This window comes from Stylophora pistillata, chromosome 3 (assembly GCF_964205215.1).
Source record: "Stylophora pistillata chromosome 3, jaStyPist1.2, whole genome shotgun sequence".
Classification (NCBI taxonomy): Eukaryota; Metazoa; Cnidaria; class Anthozoa; order Scleractinia; family Pocilloporidae; genus Stylophora; species Stylophora pistillata.
In genome coordinates, this window is record NC_142521.1 from 45,644,582 (window position 1) to 45,669,352 (window position 24,771).

The following is a 24,771-nucleotide window of genomic DNA, read 5'->3' on the forward strand; positions in this document are numbered from 1 at the left end:
TTACATGCAACAATTTTCCCATTCAAGCACCGCTTTGTAAAGAAATGGGTTTATGGCATTATCATAGCTGTTATTTGGTTGATGGGTTCATTTAGCGCTATGTTGAATGTAGTTTTCAATTTAATCGTCAAATCAGATTCTTACATATATGTCGTCGTGCAGGCAAGCGACACATATTATGTGATCTGCCTTTTGATTAGTAGTATTTCTTAGAGCTCTTTCTCGATCAAAGTCCGATGCAGTCCCAGTCCTGAACACCATGGCCGTGCAATAGACACAGAAATCGACCCACCTATGACGCCAGGTCCGGGAATCGAACCCAGGCTACAGTGGTGGGAGGCGAGTGCTCTCACCCTGACTGCGCCATCCCTGCTCCCCTGCCATCCCCACTCCCCTGCCATCCCCACTCCCGTGCCATCCCCACTCCCCTGCCATCCCCACTCCCCTGCCATCCCCACTCCCCTGCCATCCCCACTCCCCTGCCATCCCCACTCCCCTGCCATCCCCACTCCCCTGCCATCCCCACTCCCCTGCCATCCCCACTCCCCTGCCATCCCCACTCCCCTGCCATCCCCACTCCCCTGCCATCCCTGCTCCCCTGCCATCCCCACTCCCCTGCCATCCCCACTCCCCTGCCATCCCCACTCCCCTGCCATCCCCACTCCCCTGCCATCCCTGCTCCCCTGCCATCCCCACTCCCCTGCCATCCCCACTCCCCTGCCATCCCCACTCCCCTGCCATCCCCACTCCCCTGCCATCCCTGCTCCCCTGCCATCCCCACTCCCCTGCCATCCCCACTCCCCTGCCGTCCCCACTCCCGTGCCATCCCCACTCCCCTGCCATCCCCACTCCCCTGGCATTCCTGGTGAACCTCTTTTATTATTGTTATCAGTACAATAATTATTACCTAAGATAGATAAAGAGAAGTTATAAATAGACGGCTCAAAGTTCAGTGTTCATGGCTCTTACTAATACATCGTAGTGCGAGTGGCGTCGTGTTATTGCTGAGAATAGAAGTATCATCCTGTCATAATGCATTCCTTAGCCGGTACATTTTCACTAGTCTTTCCTGCTAATCCAGATGCTCAGTAAAACGTTTGCATTTAATAATTTCCCATTCAAGTATCATTCTAACAAACGAATGAATGATACTATAATTAAGTATATTACGTAGAGCAGTTGCTGCAGGTTCTTTTTCGCATCGGTAGTGTGAATGTGTTGCCGATATTAGAGCTTTGCACTGAAATTATGTAAAAGTTGGTTTTTCTTTCAGCCATCTGTATTTGTATCGATAAAAATCTGTAAAAAATTTTACTAATGATCAGATGAAGCCCTAATCCTCGTCGTGGCACGAGTAACAGAAAAAAAGAAATGGTTACCAGGTTACTTTCAGTAATGCTAGCGTCCTTTTTCACTTGGCTGTCATAATTTATTTTCTTGAGCTTCATAACGTTTCGGGCAAGACTGAGCTCGTATCAATATTAAGCTTAAGACCGGTAATTTAAATATCAATGAATTTATATGAATTGGAAGAGAAAATGACGATTTTATTTATCTTGAGTTATGAAAGAGAAGTAAAACTGAATGTCTCGTACATGACTTGTATTTTAATAGCGGAAACGGAAGAGTGCCTAAAGCAAATAACTTTACGGCTAAATTTCATGCCGTATCCGGCCTAGCAATACTTTTCTGTGGCTAGTAATGCATGGCCAAATAATCTTTTGACAGAGCCAAAATATGTCAAATGGGACGTTTAATTCTCGATCTAGAAGTCTGTCCTCTCAACGAAATCACGTTATACCTTTCGATTGCAGATGTCTTTCAGCCTCGAATTTGCCTTGGTTTGGAACCAAATATTCTAATTTTTGAACAAAAACACAGTTAACGAGACTGGCAAGGACAATTTAATATACTCAGACAACTTTCAGCCGTAAGTTTTTTCAAGAAATTATTAACTCTTGGTTTTTTTCTTTTTTAATTAAACGCTTCTTGTTCCGTTAGTTCAGTTTTCTTTTCTGGAGAAAATCCTGACATGTTTCATTCGTCTTAGCATACATCAGTTTTATAGTTATTGTTTCTGTTGTTTTTTACAATTTTTTTTTTTACTAGCCTATAGTTAGATAAAAAGTGAAAAATGATAATTTGTTAAATGAACCATTTTGTACATAGGGACAAGGGGGGAATCAATGAAACCTTTTAAACGTGAGTAGTATGCGAATAACTACCATAAGAAAACAAACTGCATCAATTTAAAGGGAAACGGTCACTTGCTGTCGTTCTTTGGTACATGTTCTTCGAGTTATTGTTACTGTCGATCAATGTCGTTGTTGCAGCACTTTCTTTTCTTATCTTAGTAGTAATCATCACTATTATAATAGAATACATGTCTTTGAATTGCTACAATGACTCGAAGTTTTTTTTGTTCTTTATCTTATTACAGCTATTTTGCTCCCTTCAGGACGAGTCTAATTGCCGCTGACTTGACCTTATAGATAGACGAATGTTTCACATAGTTCGTTGAGACTTTTTATCTCCAATTACTTTCCATGCCTCTCTCTTGTAAAGATTTAGGAAAAGCTTATGGAAGAAGTGTGTTCTTAATCGCAATCGAAAATATTAACGAAAAAAGATTAAATCTTGCTTCTTTTTTCGGCTCTTAAGATAAACAGTTAAAGACCTCTCATTGGGATATCGATGGGCTTTAAGCGGTTTGGAGCCCTGCGAAATAATAAATGTGATATACCTGCTCTCAACGCTGGCATCCATTTAACATAGACTATAGGATTTACTCCCGAGTTAGCTAATAAAAATATTTTCATTGTCATGAAGATATGAAATTTCAATTGTATAGGTACCTCAGGATTAAAACCCGCCACGCCCCAGAATACCACCACGGGTGAGAGCATCAGAAACGATACAAGGGTGACAAGAAACAATGTACTCGTCAGTTTTCTTTCCCTCAGACCGTCTGCACCATGACGTTGAGGATGACGACTGCATCGAACTTTAGTGTAAATAGAAATATAGCTTACAAATATAACAAAAAGAAGGGTGAAATAATAATAAAAATACATTACGTCGAGACGGATGTAGCTGTGAATATCATACACAAGTATTAATTCTGTTATAGGGATTATAGTTACAGGCACTGACCATATGACAGCGGTTATCATTCCATAAACCCATTTCTTAGCTAAGCGATGCTTGAAAGGACGAAATGTTGCGTGCGCTCGTTCTAAGGAAATGACAGCGAGATTAAAATGGAGACAAGATGAGCACTACGCATTAATACATATTCTTTTCCAGGGAACCAATTGATGTCTCTCAAATCGTGCTCCCACAGGTCACAGAAGTTCCCCATCTCATAAATCCTAAGAGGCCGATTCGCTGCCCCGATCACGAGATCGACCATGGCCAGGTGGATGATCAAGTAGGTACTCTGGCGCTGTTGCTTGCGCTGCTTCACAAAGACAATAATGTTGATGCTATTAAGAGTAATAATAGCCAGGGACTCAGTGACGAGCACAATGAACAATGGAACGCACCCTGAGGCAGGAACGACCAACCAGTACGCATCATTTGACTTTGTAAGAGTTCTGTTACCGGCATTTGTGGCCATTGGGTTTCCACTGAAATTTGCCATCAACCAATAGATCTACAAGTGAAGAGAAGAGGTGTTAAAAATCTTAAAATATTCATCAGCACTTTCTCCTTGTAGTCTCTATTCTTGGCTGACAAAGACAAAATTCTTAAGTAAGGGAAGGAACTTTTCATGCTGGTCTTTTTTTTCGTTAGAACCATCAAACGTTGACTTAGCATATTGCACATTTATGAATTGGCCACCGTGAAATAATTAACAATTATAAGACGAGGTTGAGCAAAACCATCGTGATGTTTCATCGAGCATATTTTTCAACATTCTCAGCAGTTTCTGTTATTTTGTTGGTGTCCGTATAATCAAAATTAGCTATTTTCAGTCGATGTGGAACAACCAGGATTGAAAAGTAAGGTATATTTTAGTTGTGTCTTCCATTCGATGTGATATTTTTCCCCCAACTGAAATCTTGCTGAATAAGAAAACTCACATTTACGGTTTTCCCTCTTTATCTGAAGTAGTTTCACTTACTGTGGGTAATTTTGTCTTTTCACCAGAGTTGTAACGCATTCAGTCAAGTCAAGTTGTTATTAGATAATTTTGTGATACCCGAGAAGAAATATTACTGCCAATGAATGTTGGCATAGCGGTTACAAAAGACAATTGAAAGTAATTTTAATAACATAAACTTTTTATGATGGTCTGACATTAGAAAAATCAATAGTGAAAGAACTCTTGTCACGATATCTCGCGCCGCATCCGGTCCTGTTGTTTTCTCTTAATGATCCAGCTATTAAACATCTTTTCATCGAGGTCAAAGCAAATTTAATTCTTCTACATTACATCTGTTACCCTTTGTTTTGCGTAAAGCTTTTCTGAATTTTGCAACTCGTTTTTTCCTAATAGCTTTTAGAGCCGCTAATTTACGACAATGTATCACCAAGTTCAATTTACTCTTGGTCAACGTCAGATATCGTTTGGGAAGTCGATTACACTTGACAATTACTTTCACGTTTCAGGAAAATGTTTTGAATATTTTGCAGAAATACTGGAAAGTTCTTGACTCTTTTTCTCTGAGGAGTTTGAGAGACATCATATTCAGCTGAGTAGTAGAAGCTAACTCAGTGGCTTAAGATGGATGCTATTTCATTTGAATAAAATTATTTTCTCAATTTGATCGATTGGACGCTCTATAAGTCGTAATTGTTTCTCATTTGTTTTTCCTTGTCTGGAAAGTGTGTGTTTCTATGTGTGTTTGTGTTAGTTTAACTAAGCTCTACACCACACTCTAATGTGTGCATTCTTTTCCGCTACATATAAAATCAAAAAAAATATTTTCACATTCAGACTAACGTTTTCGTTAGCGACCAAGCTAATCCATTTTTTTAGTTCCAACCGAAGCAAAATAAGTTCTTCGACATCTGCGTTTTACATATTTCTACCTTCGCAGCTCCCAGATTTGTATATTGTTTAGAATGGAGCGTGCGCAGTAATGTATGATGACAGGCAATGGAGTGTGAGTTTTGTGCGTGTGGTTAAGTGCGAGTCTGTATTAATGTATTAATACACTTCGTTAACTGTATTTTGAGTATTTTTTCCTTTCAATTTGGTAGTAAGACCAAAATTAATGTATTGACTACAATTCAGTGATAGCATTAAGAGTCGCTGAATTCGTTTTTGGGTCAAAGGCAGACACAAAATCGGAGTGAAGGTTTTTTTTCTTTGATAAATCAAGAAATACAATACCGTTATGGGTTTGTAAGGAGGACAGTTCCAAATTTAAATAACAAAAAAAATCTTTTAAAATTTTAATTCATAGAACTTTTATTTTTTTGGCAAAAACTGCGTGCGGCCAAAGAAGTCAGACCGTGCGTCTTCAATGTTTTTGAAGGGTGCCACTTTGGTGCACGTGCTTCTGAGAAATACGTGACTGTTAGAAATATCGTGTATTCTAGAATAATATTGCTTCGTGTTAATTATTCTTTTTGTGTACGAGATAGTTTGAGCGCGAATTTCGCGCAGAAGAGAATTTCTAGGTTCAATTCGTGTTATTGTATACTTGGAGGTCTGAAAATTATTGGAAAAGCCCGCTGAGGAAGTCTTTACAATTAGTATGGTAATTTTAATACCGGCCATTTTAACTGAGTTTCAACAAAGAGAAACAGAAAAAGAAAATTGATTTCATAAATTCTTCTTTTCAACAAATGATACCGAACTATGCCTTTGCAATCCTATTAAAAATTCACGAATTTTCATAGACGAAAACCACTTTAGTCAATTGTCATGCCTATTTACATCATATTTTTCGACAAAATTACTGCGCTTGATTTTGTTTTCAAACAAATCGTGTTATTCTCATTATGATTTTCTTTCTCGAGCAGCTTGTTTGAAGTTTCACTTCTAGGTCCAATTTACCCAAGTGCAGTGATGATGGCGTTTTAATTCTCGACAAAGTGACGGTGATCTGGAAAGGAAACGTCTCGTCATGGAATGCTCGTCAGACATGACCTTATTAGAGGTTAACCTTGAAAGACAGCTGCATAATCACCGACTGGGATCAATCAACTTTTAAGCAACAAATCAAAACACAAGATAATGTAGCTTTACTCCATTATGGCAAACCAGTAGGAATAATATTTCTGTACCGAAAGACATTAAAACCAAAGAAAGACAACCGAGTTAGATGAGCACATTTTACAGCGATTGGGTTAAGAGTGATGAGATAAACATCTTATTGTAGTCCTGACAACAGGCGAGATCCTATTGTTTAAAATTATCCTCTTACTTATTTAAGACTTTGTATCCAAGATATACGATTGATGGGTTAAAATTTACAAAGAGCCCTAAACTCAGAGCAGAACACCTGCGAATTGTTGTAGCTCCAGTCTTTGTCATGTCCTTGATTCGTATACCCCTCCTTTTACTACAGCTCTACTTTAGAACACCAACGGTTGTTCAATCTCAAGGTTAGTTTAACTTTACTCATAACCAAGAAATCGTTATCTTGAATGGAAATTTCATCTTCATTGACTCTTCATCTCCACTGTTAGTTTGACGTTTCAGTATTAATCATATTGAAAGGTTCAACCAATGAAGCATTCATCACTGAATTAGAAAATTAACTCGGATTCACAGCCACGTCAGACTAGGCACACGTCGGTCACATTTTCATTAGTAATCAACGCACAGCTAAGACTTACGAGGCAGATTGTCAACTCGAGATAATTTTAATTTCATCGAACATTTTTCGTTATTTTTTAAAGTATCACTTAGTAACCAATTGCAATATATTTAATTCATTGATTACTTCCTTATCAAAGACGTCTGTTCGGCAAACCAATGTCGTAATTTGGAGTTTAGGTCCGAAAAAGCTTTTGAAGGAAAACGCCTCATGAAACACACCATCCGTGTGGTGGAGGTAATGGTTGCGAGCTTTTGTGAGAATGTGTGTTACATGGAGCCCGACTGTGTCAGTATCAATCTCGATAAACGAGTAGATGGACTTGGAGTGTATAAATGTGAACTGAATAATGCTACTCATGAGGGACCACTAGATGAGTTGACGGATCACGAAAGTTACTTTTACCATGCTGCTGAGGTAAATATCCATATCTTGCCTGAAGTGAAATCATATCTTGGGCGGTAATTATGTCTCTAATGCTTAAATAGTGCTCTTTACTGCAAGGATCGTGCACAAATACGTTTCTATAACCGCAGTTTAGATATATGAATTTCATATATTCGTTGTGTTTGATTTATCATCTTACGGGTTTATGTCGAACTAATTTGATGAATTTAGCTCAATTGGTAGAGCAGAGGTCAGTGGTTCGAAATCCGTAGAGACCTGAATTTTTTCAGGTCTGATTTTCACTATTGCTTAAATAGTGCTCTTTACTGCGAGGATCGTGCACAAATATGAAATGATGTTTTGGGGTTTTTCACAAAACTAACCTGCTACCAAATGTACACAGGACTAATATACTGAATTGTAAACTCGACAAGAGAGAAAACTAACTAAAAACTAACTGACCCAAATGACCCAAATGACGACGAAAAACCCTTTGACCGTAACGAAAGCGAACTCAAATGACCAATAGGAAAGCACGTTTACGTCATATATAATTTTTTTTTTATTTGAATTACAATTTGAATTATTTGAATTACAATATCACAATATTACAAATAAATATGCACTGCCCGCAGTTAGCAAAGGCTAGTCGAGGCGGGCAGTGTTTAATACGTATATTATAAAATAAAATATAAAATATAAATATTTACAGAGCAAGAGATTCAAAATTCTAGACAAATTACAACTACATTAATGCATTTAGGATACGGCAAGAGAACAGAACAAGCTGGGGTCTTATAGTTGTGCTATTAAAGTAGACAAATCAATATAATCGTCATATTTTTCGAGTCTGGAGGAGGATTTCATGAATTTTACTCTTAAAATTGTATTTTGATAGCTGGCGCACTTCACAAGACAAGCTATTTCAGATTCCAACACCATTTCTTGAAAATGCCTTTTTTTGTATATCTAATCTTGAACTTTCAACAAAATAGTCGCCTCTTGAAGATGATCTTGTCTTATGGGGATGAATATTAGCTTGATAAGTGTATAAGCTAGATATGTTAGAAGGTGCCAAATTATTGGATATATCATGCATCATGATTTAAAGTAAAGTATATCCAAAGGAAGAAAACGAGAAGAAACAAAAACCGGGATTGCATGAGATCTGTAGTCACCAAAGTACATTAAGCGAAGGGCTCGTTTTTGAAGGATTAGAATTTTATCTCTATGAATTTTTGCAGCTTGACCCCAAGCGACTATACCATACAACAAATAGGGTTGGATAAGTGACCTGTAAATGTGGTTTAGAGTACTAAGGGGTACAAAGTGTCTTAATCTAGAGATAACACCGATTGATTTACTTATTTTGGATGCAATATGAGCAATATGGTGACCCCATGAAAGAGTTTCATCAATAAGCACTCCTAAGTATTTAATAAATTCCTTACGTTCTAGAGAAATATAACTGTTAGTATGATGGTCAAAGATTCTCAAATTTATTTGGTGATTCAGTTTTTTCTGTCTAGGCCGAAAAATAACAAAGTTAGATTTTTTTATATTCAATGATAACTTTTTAGCGATTAACCAATCGTAGATGTTAGAGAGTTCTGCATTAACTATGGTTTCGTTCATTGTTTTGTACCTCTGCGTATTTACACGCACGTTGATATTTGAATCTTTGTTCTATGGTCCTTTTGTTCAGGGGGGTTTGTCATTTTCGAAGTGCCTTTAAAAATCAATTAAACATTTCTCGCATAAGCCATAACTTACGCTTTTTAGGAATGGACTGATGAAAAGGAGGAGAATGATAATGATGATGATGATGACAACGTTTTTCCTTTCGTATCAGAGCAATTGTGTGCAAAGTCCTTGCAAGAACAACGCCAAGTGTCAGAGCGGATTTACAGAGAAAGGTTATTGCTGTCTGTGTCCCTCTGGATTTGAGGGTTCCATATGCCACTTAGGTGAGAAAAACTGCTACGGTGATCTCTTGAATCCGACATTTCCTATAATCACAATGAATGGGTTCACGGCTTGCTGCTGAGGGTTTGTTAAGAATACAATACAATACAATACAACACAATACAATATTTTATTTGTTATTTGACAATAAATCCTTATTCCCTGGCTCCGCAGATAGCAGTGCTAATCGAGGCGGGCCAAGATAATCAGTAAAAGAAGAGGAAAATACACAAAGTAAAAACTACAGATAAATAAATAGATGGTAAATACGAAAACAAATTAAGTCCACGGAAACAGCTATGTGATTAATTCAAGTTGGCAGCGCATTATGTTGTGAGAGGTGAATACTGACATAAGATAAAATAGATAAGGTAGGATGGGCGAGACAAAGGTGATAGCTACTAAGAGTATTTACTAACTTTAGAGATTATCTATTCTAAGTCTTCGTAGGAGTCTTCAAATTCTAATAAATTGAACAAAATTGTACGAATTTTCTATTTAAAGATGGGTTTTGATAGTGTTCGGAGCTTAGTTGGTATCTCATTCCACAGTTTTGCACCGATTCTTGAAAACGATTTTCGTTCAATTTCAAGTTTTGATTTTTTAATATAAAAGTTGTTGGAAGCTGAAGATCGCGTATTATATGGATGAATTTTTGCGGTGGGGATGAACAAATCCTTCAATTGTGAAGGAATAATATCATTATTTACATCATTCATTGTCTCAGCCAGCAATTTATAATACAAAAAGGGAATAGGCAAAGTCTTTGCACAAAGGAACAGAGGAATGGCGTGATCATACCTGTCAGCAAAACATATGAAACGGAGAGCACGTTTTTGGAGGATCAAAAGCTTATTTAATTGAGTTTTGCCAGCTTGTCCCCATGCAATTAAACTGTATCGTAAATAAGGAACAACAAGGCAGTTGTATATACTAAGAAGAGTATGGAAGGGAACAAAATGTCTTATCTTAGACAGTAATCCAATGGCTTTGCTAAGTTTCAATATCATAGAGTCAATATGGTTTTCCATGACAAGAAACAACATAATTCATTCTCCCTCTGATTTAGTAACACCTTCCCCACTTAAAATATATACAGTAAAATGCAGTTGACAGCAAATGTTCCCCGTGGTCTCTCCAACAACGAAACGCACTAATGGCAATTTTGTCATCCCTCATCATTTCTTCTCGTCATCTTCTTTCACACTTAATTCACTTTTCAATTTTTTTCTTTTTCTGCGGAAAACACTAGTTGAGCCGACCACAAACAAATTACGAACCTGTGGCTTCAAAACCTTGCAGATCAGTAAGATATTACTGTTTGTGACGGATGGATCGGCCGATCGATACACGTCGTATACAATTCCGTTACTCGGTACTGGCAAATGGACCTGTACTGATCATGAGGAAAAAGCTCTAAATTTACCATAGAATTATCAATATGTAGAAAAGCCTACTCACTAGCACTTTTATTGTTATTGATGTTGTTGTTTGTCTGATTGTCAGGTAATTTCATTTTCTTTTCCTTGATTCGTTTATCCGAATTTAATTTTCAGACATCAATGAGTGTGTTCAAGGTTCACACAAATGCAGCCCTCATGCATTTTGCAACAATACGAAAGGTTCTTACGATTGTACATGTAAACCTGGATTTTCTGGAAAAGGCCAAGAATGCGAAGGTAAATGTGCTATTGGTTAGCAATCATGTCATAAAAAGAAAAAAACCCCATGGGAAGGTTCTCCACAGAACCATTCAACAGCAAAATGCATAACATTATGAAAATGAAAGTAATTGCGGGAGACAGAAATAGAAGAAAATACATATAAAAAATTATGCTCGGTCACTTATGTACCTTCTAGATTTATACCGAAGCAATCAGCTGATAACATTGTCATAGTTTAATTAACAGATGGCAAACACCACAGCGTACACTAAAAGAAGCGTAACTATGAAAACTACGAAAGAAGCGTAAGAGTCGCTCGAGGCGATAGCCGAGAGCGACTCTAGCTTCTTGAGTGCTTAGCAAACCTCCCAAGTGCATCCATAACTCAAAAGTGTACGCTGTGGTGTTTACCATTTGTTTTACAACATAACATTGATACATTGTTGCTAAAGAGTTCCCTTTTATTCAACAAATCTTACGTGACCAGAAAAAAACAAGCGCGCGCGGAAAAATGGTCTTTGCATTTGCTCACGTCAGCAGTGTACACCCATGGGCAAATGGGGGACGCTAAATTGACCAATCAGAGCGCGCGCTTTACTTTGGTTATGTTATAATTCTGTTTGTATTGGACGGACTACTTACTGCCCCCGGGAATACACTACTTTTGTCAGCAAAAAAGGTCAAGTCCTCCGAACAAAACATGATCAACATGTAATGCAGACTAACAAACACAGTTATCTGTTTGTGTTCTTTGTTTTCTTTTTTGTTTGTTTTTTGTTTGTTTTCAGACATCGATGAGTGTGTAGACGGCTTACACAAGTGCAGTCCCAATGCCTTTTGCAAAAATACCAAAGGTTCCTACGACTGTACATGTAAACCTGGATTCAGCGGAAACGGGAAAGAATGCAACGGTAAACGTTTATTTTTGGGCAAAATTAAGCTAAGCGGGTCTCCCACGGTAGAACTAAAACTTTAATTTCTGAAATGCGGTAGAGTGACCCTAAACGCATTGAGATAGAAGTACATGGAAAACCGTGGAAAAATCATACACTTATGTTTCAATCAGTGTTTTGAACGTTTAAGTATTCTAGTAAATGAAATCAACTAGGTATTTGATTAACAAAAATCATAATTTTCCGGCTGACACTGAGCTCTATGGGCGGACTCAACTCTCACTGCTAGATACAGCAATCTCTTTCAAAACGTGCAAACCAAAAACTTAACCCTCCAACTTCCAATACAGAAACTCACAAATCTTTGTGTTGCTGTTGTGTCGTTGTTTTCTTGTCTTTTTTCAGATATCGATGAGTGTGTGAAAGGGTTACACACATGCAATCCTAACGCTGTTTGCAACAATACCAATGGATCCTACAACTGTGCATGTAAACCTGGATTCACTGGGAATGGGCGAGAATGCCACGGTAAACACATTTTTGTTACAAAACTGTGTGATTTAAAGCTGCTCCAATTTAGTTCATTCCATCCACCATAAATTAGTTAAAAACGAACAGGCTTAATGTAATTGATGAAATGATTCTAAGAATCTTAAGATCGTTATTATGCCACTGAGGTCGAACAAATCGATGCAAAATCATTCTGATGGCTCAAAACGATCCTTTCATAGCTTTGCAAATAGATAGGCTAACTCTGAAACATAGCTATACATATTTTGTTGCGAATTTCTTTCTTGGATACCTAAATGTTCACTCCTTTAACAAGCTGTTTAATAAGAGAGGATGGAAATCATTACTTTTATAGAAAATACCTTAAGTTTTTACTTTATTGAAAGATTCGAAGCATTCTAAAATTGCAGGGTCAATCTAGTCAGGCTATAAACTGATTAATATTTAACCAGACGAAATTTGGAATTCCTTATGATTAATGATATTACTCAATTTTCCACAGGAATCGGGTCGTGTAAAGAAATCTATGACAAGGAAGTGTGCGTATCATAGAAATTCAGCAGATATCTCTTACTATAATGATATATGTCCATAGCTTGCACGAGATCACTTTAAGCGCATCATGTAACTGAATATGCCCCAATTTTCAGACCATGCTCCCAATGAGACAAAAGTGTTCTTTAACAAGTTAACTGAGAATGGGAGAGCGCTTTCCTGTTCCTGTGGTAGGAAGAAGATAGTCGGTTGTTTTCTCCTTGGAGCAGACAACGTGTGCGGACAAATATCCAAGCATATGATAACCGCCTCCCGGTTAGCTCAATGGATAGAGTGCTGGACTGTTGTGCGGGAGGTCGAGGGTTCGAGCCCCGACCGGACCAACACTCAAGGTCTTAAATTAATTGAGAAGAATTTTCTACCTTTCTATAACATCAAGAAATGGTTAGATATTCTATTCTTCTCGGGTTGGGACGAATAAATGGAGGTCCCGTCTTCTGCAGGGTTGGGGTAGGAGACGTTAATTTCCCACATACGAGATTACTGTGTGATGGATGTCCTCCCCTGGGGTGGGATGGGTGGGAAGGTGAGATCGATAGACTGAAGCGGCTGCCAGAGGCGCCTGATATGCTGACGTCTGTTCTCAACCTTACACTGCACCCGTAATTCAGATATAAACTATATTCATATATTCATATTATTCCGCCCTAGGAGGCTTATAAATTGAAGTCATTTTATTGTCATCATTGTTAAGATGATTATACATACTGATAGACTGAGTAAGAGGGGACGGGAAAACATTTGGCTCGAGGTCATGACGTACGAACCTCGCTGCGCTCGGTCCGTGTCTCATGACCGACAGCCAGATAAATTCGCGTACGCCCTCACCAAACTCAGTCAATAACTATTTTATCATAGGACCACTAGGACGTGGCTGCGCGTGGCACACGCAGCCACACGAGCATACAAAAAATTGTGAAATAAAAACTTTTCCTTTATTTTTTCAGTTAGACCGAGAAACTCCTAATTCCTTGAAAACGCGCCTTTTTTCTCATTTCTGTTTTCCCCTAAGATTTTACGACAAAGCGATGTATGGGAAGCAGGGCCGGACGGCTTTTTGCGGACCCACTCACGTAACCCGTCCGGCTCTGCACTCGTCAGCTTTCACTATGGTTTTTTGTGGGATTGCGCGAGCGGGGCCGAACGGGTCATATGATAATTAATATTATTCATTTCAATTTAAAAGAACAAATATGAGTGGCGTGGTAACCCTCCTTGTTGACTCTCAACCAGTCTCCGTTCTCTGCCACATGGGAGATTTTGGATGTGGAGATGGAGGATGGACACCGATTCTGAAGATTGATGGAACTAAGGTGCAAGTCTTCTTAATCTGTGAGGCAGATGTCGATTTTATCAAAATTATTATTATAATCATTATTGCTATTATTCTTACTTTGTTAGCTAAAGCAGGGGTTTCTTTTTCTGCTTTTTTATGGTTTTTTGAGAAGATATTAACAGATGAATTCTTTTTCTAATTCAGACAACGTTTCTTTATGATGCGCCTTACTGGAGTGACTATACAGAGTACAACCTCCTTGGAGGGGAGACTGGGTTCGATGAACAGGAAACAAAGCTACCCACCTACTGGAACACTTCCTTCTCGAAGATCTGTCTCGGTATGAAGAAAGGACAACAACTCAATTTCATTGTCATCGCACAGCAAGCCATTTCTCTGTACTCACTGATCGCTGACGGGCAACACCGCAACACAACACTAGGTCGTGACACGTGGAAGAAGCTAATCGGTTTGGAGGCCTCTTTGCAGTTAAACTGTGACAGGGAAGGATTCAATACAGTTTGTGAGGATGAAAACTATTCCAAGGCCAGAATTGGTATTGTCAACAATGACTATGACTCGTGCTTGTACTGTGACTCAAGGATTGGTTTTGGCACAGGAGGTCGCCCTGATCACTCCAACGCGTGTGGAAACGTGGCAAAGTATTCCCCAGATAACGGAGACAAATTCATCAATACCATGGGATACATCTTGGTACATTAAGAAAAAAAATAGTGCAAAACATCCAATAACAGTTCAATCATCTTGAGCTATTGATATTTCGAAAGTCCGTAAATAACGTTCGTTTCATTTTGGAGATATTTATCATGAGTGATGAAGCTGTTGAAGGAAATGAGCACACTGCACGTCTGACTCGAGAATCCAGCACTCTAAGTCCTCCAATACAGTTTAAAACCTTCTTGAGATTCATCTTTATTGATTGTAGTTACCAGACTTCAAAATATGAAGAGCTAAATGATATTATCTATATACCTACCAATTTTAAAGCCTTTATTCCATCACCCTCAATCAGAGTGGAGCTCTAACACTAGATCTAGGTTGTGGTCTAAGAACGTTAAATTGATTGGTGTGTTTTGCTTATAATTTCCCTTGTGTGTCGTCAAATAAACGATTAAGTATGGTCTGCACATGGGGCCGTGCTGAGACAGGGCCTATTCATAATTACAATAATTGTGGCGATGTCGAGGTTTATCAATGGTATAGAATTAAGTTATGGCTGTTAGCTCATACCGCAAACATAAATTAGTTAATTAGTATAGAGGATTCAGCATTAATTCGATGACACATGTACATGTTCTCAAAAATGAACGCACTGAATCAATCATAGTCTTGTGTGATTCTATTGTGCAAATGGGAGATTGTAGACCACGCTTTAGTAGAATGCTTAGACTTTTGACACTGAAAACCGACGCTACCTGACTTACGTCTACTCTACTCTATTACTGAATTAGCAAGCCTAAGGAGACCGAAGTAAGATCACTGAACACTTTTTATATAATGAATAGAACATTTAACCAGTGTAGATATGATCAATTGTGATTTAGAATTTACTTCTACGCTTGTAATAGGTACATGTTATCAGAGATACTTTTACGATATTTCATCATTAGTTCAAACCAGCGATCAACAGTTCACAGTCAACGATCCGTGACAACTTCTACATTGGTAATATCAACTAAGCTGCTACCAAATTACCTTGTTACCCCCACCGATCGCGAAGCAGCACCACAGTTTCTTTAGAAACTCACCCCCTTTATTCATTTAACTTCGACATTGGTCAACTACGTAAAGAATAACTACGAAATCTACCCAATCACATAATCTTAGCTACCCTCTTTGACCTATTGTACTTCAGCGTCTAATGGACCGTGATTATTAAAGCTTGATATTCGTAGAGTTGCATTTGAATGGCTATGGTTTGCCTTGTTTGAAATCTACTATGAGTACCCGCCGGCATGGCCTCCGAATTGTCAGAGTAAGTGACGGAGAATAGGTCAATAAATTTTCCGAACACAAAGTCAGAAGTAACTCATTACAACGGGCTCTGTGAGTAGTTATAAAATCATTCTCTATCTTTTCAAGTTAGACTTTTGGTGCACATGAATGTTTGCCAATCTCGTATCTACTCTATGTGATCAGATTGTGTTGTCATCGTGGTTCAAGGAAAACAAAAGTCTCACTGATCATGAAATTCTGGCTCAGTGATCTAAAATCTTTCCTGCATATTCCCAAGAGGAAACTCCGTCGGGTGTGTATGGTTCGGGGCCCAAAGGAATATCCACTCGTGCCCTAAATTCTGGCATTTTTAAAGTGTACACAATCGGATTTGCTAAGGAGTTGGCGCCAATTAACATGAACATTGTTACTATAACATAAACATGTGATCGGGAAGAAAAATCTGAAGTACCGAGCTTGTCAAAATGCCCCCAGATATTTAGGACAAAATAAGGCAATCAAGACAGTATAGAAGCAGATGTAACCCAAATTAGAGTAATGGTCAGTTTTCTTTCTCTGCTGGATGCACCATGGTGTCGCGGATTCGGACCAATTCGGACTTTGATGAAAATAGAAATATAGGAAACAAAAAGAATAAAAAGAAACAGCGTATGATACCCACCTGAGAGTTGAAAACAAATGCGAAAAATTATGCGAGTATGTATTAACAAAATCACAAGACCTGCATCACCCAATAAAGCCATAAGCCATATACCGGCTATTGCAACTCTATAAACCCATTTCTTAATAAAACGGTGTTTGAATGGGAAAAATGTTGCATACACTCATTCTAAGGAAATAACAGCGAGATTAACAAGGGAGGTTAAGGGTAAAAATGTCCTTGCAAGGAGTGGGAGAGGACCATATATGGAATTCTCGTAATCCCATTGAAAACAAATGTTCGAAATTTGTAAAGAGATTAACAGACTGACTCCCCCAACCAAAAGGTCAACCATCGCCAAATGAATGATCAAGTATGTACTACGCCGCTGTAGCTGGTGCTGCTTCACAAATCGATAATCATGATAAATATTGAGGATGACGATCGCCGGACATTCAGAGGTGAGAAACACTAGCAACAAGATGCACTCTGATGCAGAAGAAGTAAAAAGCTTCATCTTGTTGATGCTGTATGGTAAAATGTAAGTGGTGTTGGTGAAAAATGATCATAGCATCTTTAATTACCTCTTATTATTGTGCAAGTTTATCAAAATCTCAATATCGCTCGTTAACATCCCTTTTTTTTTCAACGCAATCGATAATTTTAGAGATATTGCAAACGGTTTTTATCGTTTTGACATTAAGTAGCCATGCAGAACGTTCCTATTGAAGTTTTCACCACTGAGCTCTGAAGGTGCTGAACCCAGTAATGCATAATCAATTGAGTTATTGACAAAACCTTCTCAGTAAGCTGTTTATTTTTGAAGACGTTAAAAAAACTGTCTCAATCACTTGTTCCCAGTTAACCTTGAAAGAAAAAAAAAAAAAAAAAACAGAAGGAATAAGATGCAATGTATTTATACGTGTTTCTTCCACAACAGCAGCGCCATGATGCTAGGGCTTCTCTTTACAAATTTCTTTGATGAACATAGAACTATCAAAAACGCGGATGAGAAAGGTCCGAAGTGGAACAAAGCATGCAGATTTTAGATTCGTAAAAACGCCAAAACCAGTGTATTAGTCATCCCAGTTATCATTGCCCTGTGTTCTGAATTTGAGATCGTCGGCGTTCCTGCCTTTGAAAGGGCGAATGGTTGAAGCTTTCTATTATTTAAAAAAAAAGCCCCATATTTTAGGAACGAATTGCTTTAAAAATTTTGCATTAGTGTTTTCGGGCGCGTTAATGTGGTTGTTAGGAAAAAAACGCATCCAAAAATTATAGGGCCTGGGGAATCGTTATCAACACATCGTTTTCAGAAATTTCCCATTTAGTTATTCCTAAACCAAAATGGCCTTCATTGTGTTACAGCTAGACGTCGTCTCGTCTACTGAGACACCTTTTCACTCAAATACCATTTCTATTGAAACCTAATTGAGTTGAATTGGACACTTTTCTCTTTCAAGCCCCTAACTTAGGACGTGCTGAGGTACAAGTAAACAAACATTTCACTAACCATGATAATAGGGTAGAAAATGTAGCCTGTCATCTTTCAGTAACTATAACAAAGCGCAAAATATCAACCTTTTTTATTTAAGTGAAGAAAAGAAGCCCTCTATGATTATTTTACATGTGTAAGGTATTCACGTCGCTGAGAAGTAACCTTTTAAGTTATTATTTTTGGACTGTATACGTATCTTGCTGTGCAAATCATCTGATTCAAATATATCAACTTCTGTGTAGATGCGTCTAAAGAACTAAGAAGGCATTCGAAAATCTCGTAACTTACTCTTACGTGGTCAGATTGTAGTGTTATCGAGGTTAAAAGATAAGAAAAGGAGTTTGATCATGGAGTTTCGGCCTAAAATCTACCTCGCTGATTTCCAAGTGGCAAGTCTGCCGGGCGAGTAGAGTTCGGGGCCCTATGCAACATCCTGGCCACCCCTCCCCCGAATTCTGATATTCTAAACGTATACACAATCGAATTTGCTAGGGAATTAGTCTTGGCGAACATGAACATTTTCAAAATGGGAAAACATCTTAAGCGAGAAGAAAAGTCAACTGAGTAGTTCTTGTCAAAATAACTCGAAATATTGAGGGCCAAAAAAATGGCAACCAAGACAGCATCGATGCAAATGCAACCCACATTAATTAATAGTCAATTTTCTTTCTCTGTTGGATGCTCCATAGTGTTGAGGAGTAGGACTAAATCGGACTTTAATGAAAATAGAAATATAAGAAACAAAAATTATGAAAAGAAAAATTACATAAGATACGCCTGAGAGCTGACTTTGGAAATATATGCGAGCGCACTCGACAAACAAAAAATCACCTGCATCACCAAATAAAGCCATAAGCCATATGCCGGCTATTGCAACTCCATAAACCAATTTCTTGATAAAACGGTGTTTGAATGGGACGATGACAATGATGCATGCATTCGTTCCAAGGAAATAACAGAGAGATTAACAGAGGAGGTTAAGGGGAAAAAAGTCTTTGTAAGGAATGGAATAGGACTGTGTAAGGGACTTTCGTAATCCAAACAAATGGTCGAAATTTCTTACATAACGAGATTAACAGACTCCCCCAGCCAAGAGATCAGCTATTGCCAAATGAATGATCAGGTACGTACTCCGGCGATGTAGCTGGTGCTGCTTCACAAATACGATAATTGTGATAATATTAAGGAAGACGATCGCCAAACATTCAGAAGAAAGAACACTACCAGCGAGACGCACTCTGATACATGAGTGAAACTGCTGATGTACTCCCAGCCTCTGATTGGCGCTTTGTAACTTGTGTTGGTGAAAGCTGCTCCTCTGCAAATGATCCAAGTTCTTTAATGACCTTAAATCATTTTACAAGTATTTCAAAAGATCAGTATCACCGCTCATTAAAATGTTCACTTTTATCGTTTTGGAACCAAGTAGGGCGTTCCTATTGAAGAGGCAGAGAGCTCTGAGGGTACTCAACCAAAAAATATTTTTCGATGTGCCGGTCCACGATAGTATGAGGATACCTCCTAACTTTCTGTTAATGAATTTTCAGCGGAGAAAGAAACACGTCGGAATTTAAGCTGTGCTTAGAGGCAAAATGCGTGATAAGGTTTCAGCAAGCTAAATGTTGAGAACAGTATTTTCTTTTCGAGAGAGGTTACAAGGATTGAATGTCGACTTCCATATACAAAACTAGATATATTTTTTTTCTTTTTAACTATTAGTTTAGTTTTTGTTTTTGTTTCTGCATCATTACAATCTGTATAACGAGTCCGTAAAAGTAAAAACTTCTCCTACGTTCTTCAACCGCCATTAGTGAGTGTTTTAAGATCAAAGTTAGCATCTTATTGTCATGTTTGACCACGGGACTTTAGTTGCTGCGCTTCAGTTTTCTTTTCAAAAATTTCTTTGATATTTTTCTAGACGAACTTGGCTTTTAACTTTTTAATTCAGCTCAAAGTTTCCAAATAGTACGGTCTAGTATGACTAATGTGTTATTTTTTTCAAAGTGTAGTAATAATACGTATGATGCACCATCCTCGCAGTAGAGAGCGCTATTTATGTAATAGCGAAAATTAGACGTGAAAAAAATCAGGCCTGTACGGGATTCGAACCATTGACCTCTGCGATGCTAGTGCAGCGCTCTACCAATTGAGCTAATAAGCCAACTGGGAGCAGGCTGTTAAGTTGATTCGTAATAAACCCGTGATGATAAATCAGATGCAATATATTCATTGTATTCATAAATCAGATACAATATATTCATTGTATTCATATATTCATTGTATCTGTAGTAATAATGTAAGACAGGTATCTATATAATGGGTCGAAAGAGCGATAAACACAAACGCCAAAACTCTTCGTAGCGGTCTCATATAGAAATAAAGACACTAGCCGCATCCAACGTGGCTATATATTCGTTTTTTAGTTAACCTCGTAATGCATGGCCAAATTAACTATTGACAAAATCCCCAGATATCTCCTTGCACACTCAGCCAAATCAATTACAACTTGGGTTTGCAGATAACCTGCAGCCTTAAATTTGCAGAAATTTAGGGTTAAATGCTCAGTTTACAAAAAATGTAACATTTCCTATAGTGTCGAAGCAACTTTGAAAGAGGCAGATGTTTTAAGCCGTCAACTGTCATTGATAAAAAACGCCCTAATTTCTTTTTCTCTGACGCAACACCCAGGAAAATCTTGACATCCCTAATCCTCTCTTTGTAATGAAGTTAGTTGATAAATTTCTCGAGAAACTGTGGTGCTGCATGGTAAGGGGGTATAGGTAATTTGTTTTTTTTCGACTGAGTTGATAACGGAACTGAATCGTTTCTCGTTACGGTGGCTAATTTACATTATAAACTCAGTTGATAAAAGCCTAATTACTAATTTCACTTTTTCGTCTTTTTTGACGGAACTAATTAACGGTCGTTAAAGATGGGTAAAAATTAAATTCTTACCTATTAATGTTCGATGGTTCCTAATGGACCATATTTGATAATAGGAGAAAGCCTAAACACATGCTTGCACAATGTCTTTTTTAAATTTTTTGTTTTTGTTTTTATTTTATTTTATTTTTTTTTAATTTTAAGTGTCTGTGCATGAAGCTTGGAGCACGAGTTGGCATGTAATACGCAAAGCAAAAACTAACCACTGATGGCTTATGTCTGTTTTCTGTAACCGTTTAACACACATTATGATAAAATGAACTCAATCAACTCAAACCAACGCCATTTCGAGCCTCATTTTCCCGAACCAAGAGTAAATAAGTGAGAAATAAAAGCAAATAATGCATGCATGCCACAAGGGGAATCCAAGGCAAACTTGACTTAGAACACAACACCTGTAATTTAATGTTCGAGGTTGTGCTTCAGGTAATTCCTAGAAGTCATTTTCATTCTTCTAAGTCGTGTAGGAAAGACGTTGCACCTTAAAAAAAAAAAAACAGAGCACCCTAACGCTCTATAATCAACTGAGCTACAACCATTTTTAAAAGACGGGCACTAATTGTTTTTGAAGAATTAAACAAAACTGTTTCAATCAATCTTTCCCGGTTACCATAGAACATAAAACGTAAAAAAAATAAACCATAGAACATAAAACATAAAAAAAATAAACCATAGAACATAAAACCAGAAATAGTAACATACAATGTCATTATAACTGTTTCTTTCACAGAAGCTGAATATGCTGGAAGGGCTTCTCTCTACAAATTGCTTTAAATAACATGGAGTTAGGAAAACACGGATGAGAATGATAAGACGTGGCATGCAGACTATAGATTTGTAAAAACGCCCAAACCAGAGTTTTTCATTCCAGTTATCATTGTCCTGTGTTCTAAGTTTTTGATCGTCAGTTTTCTTGCTCTTTTAAAAGGCTAATGATTATAGCTTTCTATTATTTTCAAAAAGTCCCCATACTTCAGAAAATGGAGATCTTTAATAATCATGTATCTGGTTATATCAACTCAGTTGAAATTGTAAATTGGCCACTGTCAGGAATAAAAAAGGTGACGTTTCGAGCGTTAGCCCTTCGCTCTGACGAAGGGTTAACGCTCGAAACGTCAGCTTTTTTATTCGTTACGGTGGCCAATTTACAATTTCAACTGAGTTGATTTAACCAAATTACCTTGTTACCCCCACCGACGCAGCACCATAGTTTCTTTAGAAACTTTTAAGGCTTTAAAAATCATGCATTAGTATTTTTGAACATGTTAATGTGGATGATAGGAAAAAACGCATCCAAAAAGTATGGGGCCCGAGGAAATGTTATTAACCCATCGTTTTAAGATTTTTCCCATTTAGTTATTCCTAAACCAAAATGGCCTCCAGATTGTATCACAGCCGGACGTCTCGTCTATTGAAACATCATTTATCTACCAGGTAAATGAGTTGAATTGGACGCCCTCCTCTTTCAAGCCCCTGACTTAGGACGTGCAAAGATACAGGTGAACAAATTTCTTACTAACCACAATTATAGGGTAGAAAACTACACTCTTCCTTCAGTAATTAAAAAAAGGCCAAACATATATACTTTTTTTCTTTTTTACTATAGTGACGAACAGAGGTCCTCTGTGATAATTCACATATGTAATCGCTGGGAAGTAACCTTTTAAGTTATAGTTTTTGCACTGTAAATGTATGTTGCGGTGCGAATAATTTGATTCAAATATATCAACTTTTATGTAGATGCATCTACTTTTTATTGATTGTTAGATGATTAGAAAGAAAGAGGAAAGACTAAGCAATAATTGGAGTTACTCGTGTCCTCTACTCGTCTACTAAGACTTCGTAATAAAATACTAGGAGCAGTTTGCCTTTTTTCTCTTGTTTTCTTTCCCTGGATTTTGCCTCAGAGCGCGACAATTACGGAATAGCTTCAACACCAACAACGAATTATAAGTAGCCGGAAAACGAAAATAAGCAACGGTAAAGAATAGCAATTAACAGGGAGTTTTTAAGAATTCAAACAGGAGCCTATCGGTCTCATTTTAGATTGTAAGGCGCCAATTAGTAACGTAACCTTCTCAATTGCTACGAAAGTAATACAAATAGGCTTAACAAACATTAAAATAATGAGAAGAAATGTATCCTTGCAAGAACTAACTTTAATTATCAATAGAACAAATATTACGTGATAAACAGAAGCTTAAATATTACATGCATCGTAAGTGTCTAAGTACCTGAAAAGTCTACGATCTGAAAAAGCCTCGAAGGAACTAAAATGGTATTCCCTATCTATCTATTTTACTTTTCTTTTTTTATCATAATTATTTTTCTAATTATCAACCTCTGACAGAGATTTAATTGTTCGCAGATTTGACTTCAATGGCTACAAACACCATTTCTAGTACATCTAACATCAGCGACGAGCAGACATTTGATGTTATTTCTACGGCTTTTTATTGGGATCATTGAATGTCTGGCCATAGTCGTCCTTATTATCATCACCATTATTGTATTTGCGATGCAGCGTCAGCTACAGCGCCGGAGTACTTACTTAATCATTCATCCGGCGATAGTCGATCTCTTAGTTGGAGCAGTATCGGCTCCTGCTATCGCCGTGCAGGAAATGGCCTATTTTTCAGTGTTATGAGTTGAAGTACCCTATAGCCATCTTGCATTTGGGAAATTTACTTCCCCTGATTTTGATCTTTAATCTCGCTGTTATTTCTTTAGAAAGATTGCATGCAACATTTCGTCCGTTTAGACATTAAGTCACGGACAAAAGAGTCTATGGAGTTACAATTTCCTTTATTTGGTTGATAACTTTGACCGGAGAGACATTTCTTGCATTTGGTGAACCTGTGGTCGCAGTGGAGCTCTCCATCAAGTTGACGTATTAGCTGATTTCACTTGCTGTTATTTGTCTTTCGTATTTTGCTATCTATTTCAAAATCAGATTCAACGCTTTTCCCCATCGCCATGGCACAGCCAACAGAGAAAGAAAGCTAACCGCTGCCTTACTCTGGGTCACGCTTGCATCTTTATTGACCCAGCTGCCGTCTGCAGTATTTTTGTGTTTACTGTCTTTCCATGCAAGGGAAATATCAAAGTTACTGTCATACCGGTCCTACTTTTATAATATAAACATACTTTTATAATATAAACATGGGAATGCTAGTGCTCGTTGGCGCTAATTCCTTAGCAAACCCTGTTGTGTATGCTGTTAAGATGCCAAAATTCAAGGAAGGTGCGCTGAATATATTTTGTAGAGGTCAACATCAAGAACGCCGAGTGGATGTACCACTCGAGACCGTGTAAATGGCATCTGTCTTCAAAGAAGATCTCAATGCATTTTTTTAATATATCAAAACATTTATTTATAAACAACATGACTTGACTTCAATTAAGGCAATCGTTTAGTTCTTAATTAAGGATATCTGAGACATTTAATGGCTTACATTGGCATGCTTATTTGACGGTTGGCGATGGACTGGCATCCCATCCAGGGGGGAGTAAAAATACTCCTAGTCGCTTCATGCTACAGAAACCGGAGTTAAGCACCGGCCTAATGGGCCACTAGGCTCGTAAACAGTAAACGGTTGACGGTAAAAATATTGCGGTTTTTGACGGTTGACCGTTAATATTTTGGCCATTTGACTGTTAACGGTTGACCCCATTGAACCCCCCTCA

At 37.9% G+C, this 24,771-nt stretch overlaps 1 protein-coding gene and 2 pseudogenes across 1 annotated transcript; 2 read left to right on the plus strand and 1 right to left on the minus strand.

Moving 5' to 3' along the window:
- Positions 1–859: 859 nt before the first annotated feature.
- On the minus strand, positions 860–3,532 carry LOC148736383 (uncharacterized; annotated as a pseudogene).
- Positions 3,533–5,871: 2,339 nt separating this feature from the next.
- Positions 5,872–16,050, plus strand: LOC111333453 (uncharacterized). Its single transcript, XM_022939022.2, has 9 exons — positions 5,872–6,561; positions 6,916–7,193; positions 9,016–9,130; positions 10,685–10,807; positions 11,581–11,703; positions 12,091–12,213; positions 12,698–12,734; positions 13,937–14,063; positions 14,231–16,050. The coding sequence occupies exons 1-9, from the start codon at positions 6,489–6,491 to the stop codon at positions 14,747–14,749; spliced, it is 1,518 nt and encodes a 505-aa protein (XP_022794757.2). The 5' UTR covers positions 5,872–6,488; the 3' UTR covers positions 14,750–16,050.
- A 7,243-nt stretch (positions 16,051–23,293) lies between these two features.
- Positions 23,294–24,239, plus strand: LOC148736384 (uncharacterized; annotated as a pseudogene).
- Positions 24,240–24,771: the final 532 nt, after the last annotated feature.